Source organism: Arvicanthis niloticus, chromosome 1 (assembly GCF_011762505.2).
Source record: "Arvicanthis niloticus isolate mArvNil1 chromosome 1, mArvNil1.pat.X, whole genome shotgun sequence".
In the NCBI taxonomy this organism is placed as follows: domain Eukaryota; kingdom Metazoa; phylum Chordata; class Mammalia; order Rodentia; family Muridae; genus Arvicanthis; species Arvicanthis niloticus.
In genome coordinates this window covers 125,804,172-125,820,475 of record NC_047658.1, presented here as the reverse complement: position 1 = coordinate 125,820,475, position 16,304 = coordinate 125,804,172, and the positions used below count along the sequence as shown (strand labels likewise).

General features: G+C 40.9%; 1 protein-coding gene across 3 annotated transcripts in view; it reads left to right on the top strand.

Moving 5' to 3' along the window:
* Positions 1–16,304, top strand: part of Pcsk5 (proprotein convertase subtilisin/kexin type 5) — a 411,165-nt gene that overhangs the window by 38,470 nt on the left and 356,391 nt on the right. For all 3 annotated transcript variants that reach the window (XM_076918285.1, XM_034512925.2, XM_034512945.2), the window contains exon 2: positions 4,349–4,453. In XM_076918285.1, coding sequence (XP_076774400.1) covers positions 4,349–4,453 — 105 coding nt within the window. The remainder of the gene's footprint in view (positions 1–4,348; positions 4,454–16,304) is intronic.

Below are 16,304 nucleotides of genomic sequence, written 5' to 3'. Positions count from 1 at the left end.
TGCTATTTCAGTTCTTTTTTCTTTTTGTTTGTTTTGTTTTGGAAAAATAGGTATATTTTTATTATCAGAGATTTTCATATATATATGTATATATACATTTATATATATATACATACATGTATGAATATATATATATATATATATATATATATATATATATATATATGAAAATTTGATCATTTTACCCTCACTCCTCCCCCTGCCAACTCCTCCCAGATCCTCCCCTACTCCCTGCACTCCTCTCAATTTTGTATCCTGGTTGTTGTTGTTGTTTTTGTTGTTGTTGTTTTAAAATAACCAACCAAAAGTCAAATTTGTGCTGTCCTTATTTTCACATGTGTGGGGCCATCCACTGGAGGTTGACCACACTCTTAAAAAAATTGTCTCTTCTTCCCATGAAAGCCTCCAGCCACCAGGAACTCCTCAGTAAGAGTTTTGGAGCACCTTCCCCCTTCATGCTGGAATGCTGACTGGCTGGATCTTGGGCTGCTCTTGTGTAGGCAACAATAGCTACTGTGAGTTCACTGGTCCTTCTTGTCCTCTGACTCTAGGACTTTTCCCTTCCCATCTGGGTGACAGTCCCTGAGCTTCAGGAGAGTTGGATAGGATACAGACTTCCCATTTGTAGCTTTGCACTCCACAGGCTCACATTCCCAGGACTTGAACCAGTTGTGAGTTTCTGCACTTGCCGCTGTTCACTCCTCAAAGAAACTTCTTTAATTTCTAATGAGTTTTTTATATTATTATTATCATAAAAAGCTACATGCATAAACAATGAAAGGAAGGTCTCCTCGGTTTTTTTATTTTATTTTTAAAAATATTTTACAATGATATACTATACTATACTATAAATGCTTCCTATTCCTCTTTGCAACGATTGGACCATATGATAGGGTGTGTGCTTCTCTTTACTTTTATCTTACTATATCTTGAGGTTGAAACTACTTTTATTTCTATAGGTTTAATGACCTCTTGATGGTAGCTGTTTTGAATATTTACCGAGTTTGCGCTGACATCTGTTTATAGGTGACGATCTGCAGAATGCACCTTTAGAAATAGACAGGCGGTGTCCAAGGTTAAGATGCAGTTTAGACCCTTCCCACCCCATCTCACCTTACACTTGTGTAACCACCTTCTGCCTACATACCTGCAGCAGTATGTCATCAGCTCATTTGGTGTTTGCCAGTGAGGGCTGGGAAGAGAAGAGCTAATGATAGTCTAGGCCAAAGTAATCCTGACCAGGGAAGAGGTGAAAGATGAATTAGAAGAGATGAGAGAAGCGAGGCTAATAAGCTTCCGACAATGACAATGTGCCAAGAAGAGACTTGAACAGACACCTCATATTCTAATGTCCACTTTGCCGTATCAACCTATAAATATTCCTTTTTAAAACCGTGTGTGTGTGTGTGTGTGTGTGTGTGTGTGTGTGTGTCCCACAATAGATGTGGAATGTCAGTGGACAACCCTGGTTGAAGCAGGTTCTCTTGTATACTGCTGTGTATGACAAGCTAGCTTTTGGAGATTTTCTTGTCTCTGCAACACATCTTACTATGGAGGCACTGGATTACAGATGTGTACTATAGGATCTGTCGTTATGTGGGATCTTGGGATTTGAACACAGGTACTTATGCTTGTCTGAGAAGTACTTTCTCTGGTGAACTGATTTTCTTAGTTCCTTCTGTGCTATCTTATTTCTTGTGTACTTTGAAGACCAATGTCTGCTTACTCTACCTCCTGTGAATGTCTCAGTTTCTCACTGAGGAAAACAACACAGAAAAAGCCTACATGATTTATCCAAGGCCCAAAGTCAACTTCTGTTGACACAGGAGATCCAATTTACCACTCCTTACATACTGCTTTACACTGGGATTTCAGTTCTGTACTGGAAAGGCCTCCAAGGGTTTGAATTTTCTCAGGATGAATTTCATACACAGTTTGAGCTTAATAATTGAGTCAAATCCAGCCATTTTCTATAACAAAGAGTTTCTTTGTAGACACATTGTGATAGTAAACACATTGGCATTCTCCCCACTGGCGAAGATTCTTTACTTTTGTTTTTGTATTTTTGTGATTGGATCTCATGTAGCCCAGGCTCTCCTTGAATTCACCCTGTGACCAAAGCTGACTTGAACTCCCAATCTTCATGCATCTACCATGCCTGCTTATGATCAGTTCTTTAAGGTTCTTCCCCACAGTACACATATTCTTTGCTTCAAACTGCTGTAGCTACTCAAGAACATCACTAAGCTATGTGTAATAGTTTTAGATTTTTTTGTTTAGAAAATTATGCAGCCACTCTTAACGTCTACTCCTAAAGCTTCAGCATATTAACACATTTCAAGATGTCCTCCTGGGCAGGCTCAGAAGTGGGGATGCAAACTATGACCTTTTCCTGCTCCTGCTTCCATCTCAGGAGCACTAAGATGGAGGACTCACTGCCTGCTCCTCTTGCTCAGGAGCACTGAGCTGGAGGATTCATTGCTTGCTCTTCTTGCTGAGGAGCACTAAGATGGGGGACTCACTGGGACTCCCTTGGTTTTATACTTCACCTATTTGGGGGGGCATTTTTGTAGATCAGAATGTTTTCCATTTGAATACAAAAATGTGAGGCTTCAGGCTTTCTCTTGCGTTTTAATGATACTGCAACATCACAAAGTCCCACGAGGAGACAATGTCTAAATGACACAAAATGTGTGGTGAAGAGCATAACAAGGAGATGGACCTTTGAAAACACCCCTTTATAATGAGACAATTAACCTGGGCCAATGACATTTTAATTAAGAAAGCCCAAAGTCTACATTGTACCAGCTGGATGACATCACCACAGTGGGCATTCCTGTAGTGTAGAGCCATGAGTGTCTAGAGAATTAGACATCTATTGTATTTGCCCGAAGCAAGGAAAGTGTCACTGTTAAAGAATGGAATATGAGCACTGCAGTGGTCTTAGAAATTAGCTAGCTCAAAATCCAATTTTACTGAAAAGGCAACACAGGCTCAAGAATAATGCTATTCAGCTAGGGTATCAGCTGAAATGAGATACTAGACACAAGCCCTGCCTGTGTGGTTGGGTTTAGTTCTCACTGGTGTGTGTGTGTGTGTGTGTGTGTGTGTGTGTGTGTGTGTGTGTGTGTGTGTATGCAAACATGCAGACAGGTATACAAAGAGGTCAGAATTGACATCCTTCAGTTGTTCTCCACCATAAATTTATTTATTATTATTGTTTTATGTGTGACTATATGCAGGGGATGAGGGGTGCCTTAGTGTCATAGTGTTGTGGGGGGATACAAGAGGATAACTTTACAGACTTGTTTCTTTTCTTTCATCTTTATGCACTGTAGGGATCAGATCCCAGTAATTGAGCTTGCAAAGCCAAACGCCTCTGGTGAGCCATCTTGTCTATGCATCTCCACCATATTTAAAGATAAGGTCTCTCAGTGAACATGGAGCTCACTGATCAGTGAAACGCGTTGGATAGCTGGCCAGCAAGTCAAAAGGATTCTGGTGTCGCTACATTCCTCTCCCAGGCAATGGGGTTCTATAACTGGCATCTCTAACTTGTACTTTTTTGCTGGGAATCTAGACTTGGGTCCTCACATTGTGTATCAAGCACTTTACCAACTCCTGGTACCAGAATTTAGTTATTGAACATTTTGTTCATTTGTTTTCAAAGTAGGCCAGGCATATTTACAGACCTACTGGTTTTAACTGAGAAAGTATAAAAATGAGGAAACTAAATCATGTTTTTTTTTTTAAAGGATATAAGGTAAAGTAGATAAAACCATTTATCCCCAGAAGCTAAGCTCAAAGCTTGTTTTAGGAGTTGCTGCTCCACTTGAGGGCTGTGCCTACTGTCTCTTGATCTAAGTGCTGCTATCTCTGTGTATGATCAACTGTTGAAAACGTGTTTCAAATTAACTGTGCAAATAACCTGTTAGCGTCCTTCATTGTCCAGTTCTCACGGCAAACAGAATGCGATGTGTTTTTATAACTGGAGAGCTATTTGACTTCTTCCTTCTTTCCCACATTTGGATATAGATTGATATAGCATTACTTAAAATGCCGCATATAAATTAAACATTAAACAGGCGATATGGAGAAGCTAACTGCCCCGATAGAATCGTTAGCTCTGCAGTCATCGCCTCAAGGACACTCATATTTCATATCAGATGTCCTTCTTTTGAAAAGTGACCACCAAGGTTCAAGTGACATTTAAGTATATCAGGCAGCTGCATAATTTATGGGCCGTTTTGTTTTGTCTTCTTATTTTAACAACAGAAAAAACATGGAAACAGACTGTGTTCAAACATTAACATATTTACTTTGGTCTTCTTCCCACCTTGTCCCACAGATTGGTGCGCTGAAGGACTACTATCACTTCTACCATAGTAGGACCATTAAAAGGTCTGTTCTCTCAAGCAGAGGAACCCACAGTTTCATTTCAATGGAACCAAAGGTAAGAACACCCAGTTGGATGGAGACCAAGAAGCAATGCTTCTGCATTTTTCATTGGCAATAACAGTAGGAGCCAGTGATGGAGCATGAGGCTCCTGTTTCCACCTTTGTCACTGTATCCTTTGGTTCAGTATCTGTCTGCCCTTAGGCCACACCACTCTCCAGCTTGATTTTTACTGACATGCCCTTGTCAACCCACATGTGGAGCATCTCAGGGGTAGCCATAGGTATAATCTTTTATGCATTATTGAGAGGGGCCACAGCTAAAGAAGAGATCAGTCGAACATGTCTAAAGGAAGAAGAATATGACATCTCTCTCTCTATGCCTGCAGATTTAGATACTGAGAGCTCCATGGGTGATTTTTTTTCTCCCTAGTACTATTAAGACACATTGACTTACATTGTTCTTAGCATTGATAGTCTAGAACCAAGCCGTGTCTGGGACAGAAAGCATACTTGTACCCACAGGAACAAAAGCCAGCTTCTACTTTTAGGGACTTATCCATATTTTTCTTGCACCTGGTCCTTTTGGGCTGTAAAGCAGTATACTCCTAGGAGACCCCATAAGGGAGTAATGGCAAGCAATGAGTCTCCCATGTGACAACATGAGGTGGCTTTGGTATGAGATATGGAAATCTAGGAAGTATTGGGGACAAAGTAGGAAACGACAACTATGACACTGACATCAAGTTAAGTAGCTGTCTTTATTAATTACGTTGAAGGAAGAAACTGACCTCCAAAGAATCAGATCTCCAAGATGTGCTGAGTAACGAAGAAGCAGAGGTGGCTATGCCAACATATCCTAGATCCTCTTCAGGTTTATTATGGTACATAATTCAGTGTTTGTGCTATTTTGCCTCTTCCCCTCCATGTAACTTTGGTTTGCCATAGGACTCATTTTCAAATAAATCAACAAACAATTTCCTTTCAACATAGCAGCCTCAGCTAGAGGCTCTTGGAAATTGTATTCCTTGTTAAAGAGGCTCTTACAAGGACAATTGTACAATTCAATGTATGGTTTGGAGTCTGGCCTTCTGCTATGGGCCATGGTTTACTTTGTGTCTTAGTTAGGGCTTCTATTGCTATGAAAAGACACCGTGACCATAGCAACTCTTATAAAGGAAAACCTTACCCGGGACTGGCTTGCAGTTCAGAGGTTTTATGCATTATCACCATGGTAGGAAGCATGGCAGCATGCAGGTATACACAGTGCTAGAGAGGTAGTTCAGAGTTCTACATCTAGATAGGTTAGCTGCAGGAAGAGAGAGTGACACTGGGTCTGACTTGAACGTTTGAAATCACAAAGCCCACCCAGTTATATACTTCTCTCAACAAGGCCACACTTACTCCAACAAGGCCACACACCCTAGTAGTGCCACTCCTCATGAGCCTATAGGGACTGCTTTCATTAAGTCACCACACTCTGTTTAAATTTGCCTTGGAATATTTTCTTGGGATATTATGGCACAGTGTTCATGACTGTGAAATTGTATTTTAGTAGTTAGAACAAGTACATTTCTTTCATCCTACCCCCTTCTGTATGACATAGAGACATCCCCTAATATGTTCCCTTCCGTGTCCTGCAGGTGATGTGTACATATTTATTTCTGTTTAGAGTAATTCTTCTGGAGAGGTAATCTGTTGGGGCAGTTTGAATTTGCTATGCCTTTAAAGCAGTCACAATCTTTTCATCTGTTGAGCAACAGTCTTGAACTTTGGCAATCATGCTGACTACTGTTTCAAACGTCATGTACAACGTCCATGTGAATTGAAAAGTTGGTTTGCCAATTAGGAACAGAAGGTGTTGAGACTTTGATTACCTGAGAATTGACTACGTAAGGAGCGATTTCCATCTTTTATTATCTTAGGCATCTTGGTTTTTGTTTTGTTCTTATCTCTATGCATGAAATAGCTTGTGTTTGATCCAATAGACATCCTGAATCCTGGGACATCCAGTACCTGAACACCCACCCTTCTCAAAGACTCCAGGGGTGAAAGGCCAGTTATGCCACCCCAGTGGCTCCCGTGTCAGTCTGCCTCCTCAATAAAAGGGATGCCCAAAAGTAGAGCTATGCCTTAATCTTCAGCCTTGTCTATAACTACCACAGAGGTGTGTTTCTACCCTTTTCTTTGTATTGTTGTAGTCCACTGATTCACTGGCTATTTCTTGAGCCACTAATGTCTCCAGCCCCATGTCAGGCTCTGGGGTACTTCTTGGTTCTCTCAGAGCAGCTTTAAGGGACCCCCCCCCCAGGTTAGAATGATGCTTCTCTGCATTGGGCCTTGGAGGAAAAGGAGATAGAAGATGCTTTCCTCCTCCAACTCCATTAACGAACTTAGGCTCAATCAGCATTTTTCTTTTCAAACTTAAGAAGACAAAACAAAACTTCCTTTATTTAGAATGAAGCTGTAAAAGTAGCTTTCTGGATTCCCCAAGCTGTCCAGTCTCCTCTCATCTTAATCTGTGCACACACAGACACACACACACACATACACATGGATATTTCCTGAACATTCAGGAGGGAGCTACAGATATATTCCTTCAATTCAAACTCCTACAAATCCTGAGAATCAGGGAGGAAGGTCAGAGTAGTCTCCTTTGCACATCAAACATAAGATGCCATGCTTAGTTCCCAACTGTACTACATAGACAAACAAATAACCAAAAGCACTACAGCAGTAAACAATCTTGGTATTCATTCATTAAACACAAGGGCATTTGATACACTGTTATCACAAATACAATGATGGGAGTCTGGATGTCAACATTGACTTGGTGTTGTTACTTATTATATAGGCTTTATATTCTCAGTGCTTCCTTCTGTGGTTCAGGATCACATTGAAGTGCCATGGCTCCCAAGTCTTCATCACTCATTTATAATCTTCAGCTTTCTTTTCTTTGGAAGAGTATAACCCAGCAACTTAACATAATACATTTTAAGACGTGTATCACTCTCCTAGCAGATTCACATTTTGCCCCACAACGCAGGGGCAGGTGTACCTTTCTCTGCATCTGTAGAGGAAAACACAGGATGCTAGTTTATTCTGTTGTAGATGTTGACTTTAACCTTATGGTTAGGATGGGCTCTCTACTTTAAAACTGTTATTTTTCACTGAATGTAGACATGCTGATAATTTCAGCATTCAGGAGACTAAGGCAGAAGTAATATGATTTTGAGAGCAGACTTGGATACATATTATGATTTTACCTTAAAGTAAGTAAGTAAGAAAGTAAGTAAGTAATTCTGACTTTTTTTTCTTAATTTATAAGTACTTAATAAATATTTTGTAGGGAGACATTTAAAGATAATATATATTTAGTCTATTTTCTTTTGATATAACAAAATACTTGAGGCCAGATAAGATAAAAAGACATTTACTTAGCACTTGGTTTTGAAGGCTAAACAAACAACATAGTATGATCTCTGGTCATGGTTCCCCATGATTGTGTTACCTTACTGATGGCATGATGGGGAAAGTGTGTGTGAGAGATTTTACATGGCAAGACAGGAAGCCAGAGAATTGGAAAGGGTTTTAAAATAATGCTCCCATGGGACTCAATGACCTCCCACAAAGCCCTCACCTCTTAAACATCCCATTAGTGACCAGGCTTTCAGGTCCAAAACCTTTTGGAACATGCCACACTCAAGCCATAGCATTATGTAAATTTCCATGTGCCTTATATGCTTCAATCTGAGTTAACCTCATGAGAGGATGGAATAATTGCTCTGGCATGCCAGTCACTCCTTAAAGTGTGGTGGAGTGCTTGGTGTTCCAGAGCAGGGACACATCTGTGGCATTCGACTATGTGCAATGGCTTTATAGAGGACATCAGAGATGTTAACTTCATGTTACTTTTAACTACCACCTTCTCAAGAAAGAGAAAATGGCAGGTTGGTTGAAGGGGTGCACACACCAATCTGGGCTTTGTTTGCTCTGCTAAATTGCATGGCTACTTCTGAGTTTACTTAGAGTGTCCAAAGAAGGAAAGGCCAAAGCAGCAACTTTGTGGGAATAACCCTCTAGATTTGAAGAAAGTAGTGCGGTCAGCTGGGGCACATGGACCTTGAGAGCGAGACTACCTTTGACTCCTACACATTCACATGGCATTGTGATTATCATTTAAATGACAGGGATTCACAGACTTCTGAGATGACAGCACTGGTATAATAACAACGTAGTCTGGCAGGAAGTGTTGGCACATTTTAAAGCAGTGGGACAATAAGTTTTCCATTCTCTCTCTCTCTCTCTCTCTCTCTCTCTCTCTCTCTGTGTGTGTGTGTGTGTGTGTATGTGTGTGTGTGTGTGTGTGTGTGCTATGCACACATGTGAAAGCATGCTTAGCTGTGCTTGTGCATGTAGAAGCCAAAGGTCAATATAGGACGTCTTCCTCTTACTTCTACATTAGATCTTCCTTTTAATTTCTACTTTGGGTTTTTGAGATACTTTCTCATTGAACCCAGAGCTTGCTTTTCTGGCTAGACTTTCAGACCATGTCTTTATGACTTTACCCACAAAGTCATGCCTCCAAGCCATCATCCAGGGCTTTTATTATTGTTGTTGTTTTTTTGTTTTGCTTTTTGTTTTGTTTTTGTTATTGTTATTTTTGAGTGACTAATCATTCTCCAGAGAAGCAAACTCTTTTGAAACAATAGTCTACTCTCCTTCCCAGAGCTTCTTTCTTTTCACATACTTAAGTTTTAAATGATGTGTATATGTATGTATGTGTTAACGTGTGGGTCTGTGCAGGTGCCCAAAGTCCAGAAAGGGTGTCAGATACCCTAAAGCTGGGGTTACAGGTGGTTGTGATCTAACTTGCATGAGCACTGGGGGGTTGGGGGGAGCCAAACTGTGTCAGAGCTATACAGACACTTGTATGTGCAGCTACCTCTCTAGCACCTCTAAGAGTTTATCAATCAATCTGTGTATACATCTTTGCCATCCACAGTCACAGTTAGGAACACCGTCATTTAGATTTCTTGTACCTGTCTATGTAAAAGCCACATATAGTGACAAATGTCTGTGACCCCAGGACTGGGGTGGAGAGAGATAGCAGCACTTAGGGGCTCTCTGGCCAATAAGTTGAGTCAGAACAGTGAACCCTAGGTTCAACAAGCAACTACCTCAAAACATAGGGTAGAGAGTAATAGAGTTCAGGAGGCACCACCTATAGGACACTGTGTAGAAGCTTTTAATGGGCTTTGTTATCCAGGCACATGTAGGGCAGAATAGGTGAGCAGGGAAGATTTCTTTCTTTTTATTTTTCATCTCTTTTCCAAGAAACAGAAAACTTAAGTCACAAGTTTTCTTTTTTTTTTTTTTAAATGTTTCTTTTTCTTATTGGATATTTTATTTACATTTCAGATGTTATCCTCTTACCTACTATCTCCTCCCACCCAGGAACCCCCTATCCCATCCCCCCTCTTCCTCCTGCTTCTATGAGGATGTGCCCCCACCTACCCTCCCATTCCCACCTCCCCACCCTCGAATTCCTGCACACTGGGTGTCCAGCCTTCATGGGACCAAGGATCTCCTCTCCCACATATGCCCGACAAGGCCATCCTCCCCTACATATACAGCTAGAGCCATAGGTCCCTCCCTATGTGCTCCCAGGCTGGTGATTTAGACCCTGGGAGCTCTGGTTGGTTGGTTCAATTAGAGACGTAGGGTATATAATGAAAAAAATATCCAAGTATAAACTGGCATTAAGTTAGGTAGCCATACTTTGTGTATGTGTGTGTATGTATCTCATGAGAACAGCTTTTTTTCTTCATATTAGATTTTATCTGGAAGATTCTGACCTACCTATCTTTTATCTTTTCTAATTCTTTTCTCACACTTAGATCTTTGATAGGTTGGTTATCTGAATCCAGGCTCAGCCTATACTACAGACTAAGATTAGAAGGAGCTCTTTCTTCCCAAGTCATGCAGCAAGACACCCTCCCCCCCATCACATGTTTGGCTGCATGCCCCAATGGTGAACTGCTTAAATGACATCATGAAATTCCAGGCTCCTTCCATCCAGCCCTATCTCTTTCCTATGCAAGACTGGCATAGCACCCACAGGTCTGCTAGATACTGTTTCCAGATCTTCTTGAGTGTGATAATGAAGTCCACATGAAACAAGGCAAAATGCTTCTGTATTTGTATTTGTATTTGAAGAGATTGAATTTGTTAGTTTTAATCTGCTTTCCTTCATTTCTAAGCACTCCATCTCCTTTTGCCTTCCTGAATCACAGAGTAGTAGGTATGTCAGCGGTGATGCAACAGCCCAGTGAATATGGGAACACTCGGTTTATTCTCCGGGAGAAGCAACTGTCTCCAGCTCAGGGTGGTCAAGGTTTCAAGTCATCAGCGTACTGCCCTGTTTGCTACATTTTTACATAACCCATTTCCTCTGATAAGAACTAAGTATTCAAGCATTGTCTATCAGCAGAGGGAAAGAGGGAGGCAGAAAGTATGAGAGATAAATTGGCGGAAGAATGAAAATTTGAGTTCTTTTGTATTCTAGCTTGCTGACTTTTCTGCTGAATTGTATTTTAAATGTGTGCTCTTTGTTTTTTTTAAATTAATCTGTCTCTGTCTCTGTCTCTGTCTCTGTCTCTCTCTCTCTCTCTCTCTCTCTCTCTCTTTCTCTGTGTGTGTATGTGTGTGTTTGGCTCAAAATTGACAGTTTTATTTCTCTATTCTCTTACTCTATTATGAAAAAGTTGCACAGATCAACTTCATATCTGCTAACTCCCATTCCACCATAGATTCACTTTGTAACTCCAGAACACTCTTCCACTGTCAACTGATTTTTAAGTGACCCATGGAGGATACCAGCACATCAGTTAGCTCTCTTCTCAACCTGGGAAGAATCCCCTACTAAACCAAATGCGTTCAAATAAGCTGTCCACACACTTGGAATTGCCCAGTAGATCAAGTGCATGCAAATAAGCTGTTGACACACAATGGGCAAGGCGACTTTGTAGGTTAAGAAACCATTAGGAAGAAGAAAATACACCCAAGCACCCAAGATCAGCAGTGATTTATCGTTATTGTTGTTGTTGTCAGAAATGGATTTTCCATCTGGGTTGGTACAACTTAAACATTAGTCTTGCCCTGAGTTCAAATACTTCCTCTACAGGCCAATACAGTGTTTCCATTTCCCAGGAGGCTCTCATTCTTTTTGTGTGTGTTTGTGTTTGTGTGTGTGTGTGTGTGTGTGTGTGTGTGTGTGTGTGTGTGTGTGTGTGTGTGTGTGTGTGTCTATGCATGGGGGTGGTCATCGTTCTAGTTTTCCATTTTAAATGTGATAATGACATAATAGTTTGATCTTGCTCTGTAGACAGATCTTATAAGTCTCAGAACATTTCCTAGATTTGTCCGTGCTCAGCTGTCCAGTGATCTGAACTGTGCTGAAGTCAGTGGCTTTGGCCATGTATTTCCACAAGGAGAGAGTGGCTGTGCTGTCCTGGGACAGCCCTGAGTCTCCGGGTTGTCTAACTGCATCATCACTGCACCAGTGAATGAAAGTATTATTAGACACTAGGAATGCTTGAAGAAGCAGAAGGGGCTTGGATCTAATGTTAAGCAGAGAGGATATGGGATGTTTGGGGGAGCAGAGAGGATTTGAGGGGACATCCCTTGTTTGAGGCTTTAGGCCCCATTTGCTAGAAATGCAATCATGCTAGCTAAGCCCAGTCTTTAGCTTTTGAAAGCATTTCTGAGCATTCTCCTGGGGAAAGCATGTCAGCCATAGATTAGCCACATCTGATGCATTCACAGAAAGAACAGAAGAGAGAAAGTGAAGAGCATGGTGGGTGCAGAGCTCAATGTGTCTTCCCCTCCTCCCTTTCTGTTTGTCCCCTTCTGTCTTCCTTACCCTTTCTGTCTTCCTTCCCTTTTCTGTCTTCCTTCCCCTTTCTGTCTTCCTCCCCTTTCTGTCTTCCTTCCCCTTTCTGTCTTCCTCCCCTTTTCTGTCTTGTACTCCCCTTTCTGTCTTCCTCCCCTTTTCTGTCTTGTACTCCCCTTTCTGTCTTGTCCCTTTTCTGTCTTGTTCCCCCTTTCTGTCTTATTCCCCCTTTCTGTCTTGCTCCCCACTTTCTGACTTGCTCCTTTGCTTTGTCTTACTTCCAGGCTTCGCAGATGTCTGGACAGTCAGAACCCAGAGGGTCAAATTGTATGTTTTGTGGATAGTTGATGGGGAAGTTGAGCTCCCAGCCAGAATCTCTGAAGACGGGGATGAATTAAAGATCTCTCAGCAGTTTCGGCAAGGCTGCCAAGTGTTTGTAACAGAGTGCTTGGCCATAGACTTTTGTTTGAAAGGTCATAAATTTTATGCTTACAATGCTGGCTTAGGTGCCAAGGCATGAGAAAACTAGGAACGAAATCTCTGGGCATGCAGCAGAGTTAGCGCCACCCTTGTTGTGGGGAGGGAGAAATGGGCAACTGCACCTAGGCACCCTCACCGTTGCTGCCAGTCCTCAAGTACTGCTTATTCTCCACCTTTAATAATATTTACCAGCATTAAATATGGGCAAGCCATTCGAAAATTATTAACTACTTCTGTGAGTCCAAGAAAGCAGATTGGACAGTTGTCCTGACTTGTGACCCCGCCAGTTGGCTCTTAGGAAGCAGGGGAGAAAGCTTGAAGAATATTCCTGGCATTTTCGTGGTTTCCTTTATTCTGACTCCCATAGTGGGACTCAAAACATAGTTTCCCTCAGCATCTTAGAATTTATATTGAAATCACTTACAGTTCTGGATATCAAACCTGGGGACATGCACAGGTTAAACAGGTAGTCTAGCATTGTAGTGTGCTTCTTCTGGGTGTGTGTAGACAACAGGCAAAAGAGATGGAGGACTCCTCTGCTTCTTCCAACCTTCTGCTAGCTCTGCACCAAGACCTCTTAGTACCTGGAAGTGGGGGTAGGGGTAGGCTTAGCAGACATAAAATGAATCAGATAATTCAAAAAATAGAAAGAAAAAGGAAATGGAGTGATAGCTGTAAAGAACAAGGTAGAGATTCAGGAGGACAGGTTGCATAGTCACTACAGCCATGGGAAGGAAAGTTACCATAAAATCTGTTCTTTTTTCATAGTTGATAAAATAGTTCTAAGATGCCAAAACATTATGTGTTTAAGGCAAGATCTCACTAGGTAGATCTGGCTGGCCTGGGGAGTCACAATCCATCTTTAAAAACCCCAAGCAATCTTAAAAAGTCTAGAAACCTAGGCATTTGATTTAGAAAAGTTAGTATAATTAACTTCAGTATTTCTAGATTGGAATTAAGAGGAGGATTTTGGTGCTACCTGTTTTGTCGATAGCTTAGACAAGCTGGAAAAGCAGAAATGAGCAAATAGGGAAGGCATGGATACAGCACAGAGAAGCCCCACACCTGTGACAATCCAGAGCTACTTCAATTGTCTGGCCACAGAGAGAGACCACTCCGATTGTGCATTGACCACAGTGTAGTAAGTGCTTCTGACTTGTTTTTGTGCACAGACTTCTCAAAGGTCAACCTATTCCTACAGTACAAAAAGAGAATATGACATGGCAAAAAAAAAAGCCTTTGAATTTTCATTCTTCTGCCTTTGTAGGGTGAGCTCTTAGTTTCTATCAGATTCTCTCGTTTGAAGTGTCAGCATTGCTCAGGAATGTATTTAAATCTATGACAGCATCGAATAGCATGAGTTCTACATGTAAGAAAAGACAAAAATATAGGTTAAATCCTTACAACCAAGTAGTAAGTGAGAAAATGTTTTTCCATATGGATAGTGAAAGATCTCTAGAAACATTTCCAAAGTTTACAAATAATATGCAAAAAGTATGTAAGGCATATTCTCATAGACACAGAAGTGACTTGTCTATGTGCGATGTAGCTATGTATGGAATAGAATTGGGAAAGTAAATAAGATGACTTTCATCTCCACACACTGTGTGAGAGCTTTCCTTTAAAAAAAAAATTCCTACATTTCACTTGGCATCCTGTCCCATCATTTGCTCCCTTTTGAGATTTGTCACACGTTCCGTGAATATGTATGCCTCCGCATTCTGATTTCTTCATGTTCTTCACTGACAAGATCTCTCTAGAAGGTTCCATGAGAAGAAAGAAGGAAAAAAAGAGACAAATGAAAAATCACTGCTCAGTTTCTGTCTTGGCCAACTAGTAGATTAGTGAGCATGCATGCCATTTACAAGGAAGAAAAGGGGTTGAGGCTATGGCAATAGTTAGACCTGTTGTTGGGTCTTGGTGATGATTCTGCTTCCTTGCCTTCATGTAAACTCTGGAGTGGCTGGGGTCCAGTTAGCACTGTTTCTCTCATCTTTATGCTGAGATTGCTAATTAACTTTAAATAATATCTTTACTGAAAATCTTTATTTAACTGATTAGTAACTATCAATACCTAAGTGTATGTACAGAACTCTATATTTGTATCTTTCACCATGGCCCCCAATCCCTTTTTGCTCTCATAAATGGTACTATGATGAATGTAGTTACTAAAGACAATAGAACAATCATTCATGAGTCTTTTCTCTGTACTCCTGTTTTGAATCATTCAGTAATGTACATTGCTGTGCCAGTACAATTTATCTCAAAGCTGTGACCGTGTGCCTTCCTCCCCTGCACTGAAACCAGCCTGTTTCATCCCACACCATCCTTGGTCGGTTCTACCACCACCGTCATCTCTGCTTCTGATTTTGATTGTCCATAGTCATTTTCAGAGAATCAACTTCCAAAGATAAAGCTGTGATTAACCTTTCCAATGACTTTCCATTGACCTTCAAATAAAATCTAGCTTTAAAAAAAAAATGATCTTCAAAGGCTGCTGTGTCCTGGTTTCTTCCTAGTCTTTGAAAGGATCTTTGTGCTCATTACCCTGAGCCTCTTTCCATGTCACTTTACATTGTAAAATTCTTTCCCCTCTTCTCCCTGCCTAGTGCATGTCTTCTTTGTCATGCGTAGTGTATGACTATCTTTTCCACCCCCACTTTTGTTTTATTTTGCTTATGGAGACGATGTCTCAGTATGTAGCCTTTATGAGCCTGGAGCTTACTATGTAGACCAAGCTGCCCTTGAATTCTTAGTGATCCATATTTCTTTACCCACTAAGTAAAGGCTACACCACCACATCTAGAACTAATGAGGTGTTTCTAGGCTGGTCTCTTTGAAATTGCTATGTAAAGGGGAATGATACTGGACTCTTGGTCTTTCTGTTTTTACCTCCCAAGTGCTAGGATTCCAGGGATATGTCTTCATACCCAGGTTCTCATTCTTCATGTTCAAAAGTATACATTATCCCCTTTGGATGATTTTCCTTATAAATATCGTTAAAGTTGATCCTTGATCTCACTGTCTGGCTTCAGTATGTTAATGTCTTTTGTATATCTACTAAGATATAAAGATATAAAACTGCATTGTTTCTTTCTTGTTTGAGTCCTGCCTTGTATCTTATTTGTGAGGGTATTCCTGTGACCTGAAACACTGTGTACCACATGGAAACCTTTAGTAGAACCAGTAGATAAAAGAGTGTCATTGTGTTGTTTATGAAGAAAGATAAGCAACAGAAACAATAGGAAAGCTGGGAGGTATAGCTTTCTCTTGCATCACCTGGTGATGGCATCCAGGGCACTATTTTCTTTTAAGTTTGGGCATATGCACAGTCATTGGAGAAACACTGGTAGAGGGACAGAAGCTTGGCTAGATTGTGAATATCTGTATTCTGCTCTCCACCTTACTTCCAGCTTAGAGTTGCTATTAACATGTCACTTCTCATTGCTCCTACTTCACTTGTGAAATCAGGGAGCAGATGAGCTATTTCCTAATGTTCATTCCAAACCATTAATTACCATCTTGAGTCGGTGTC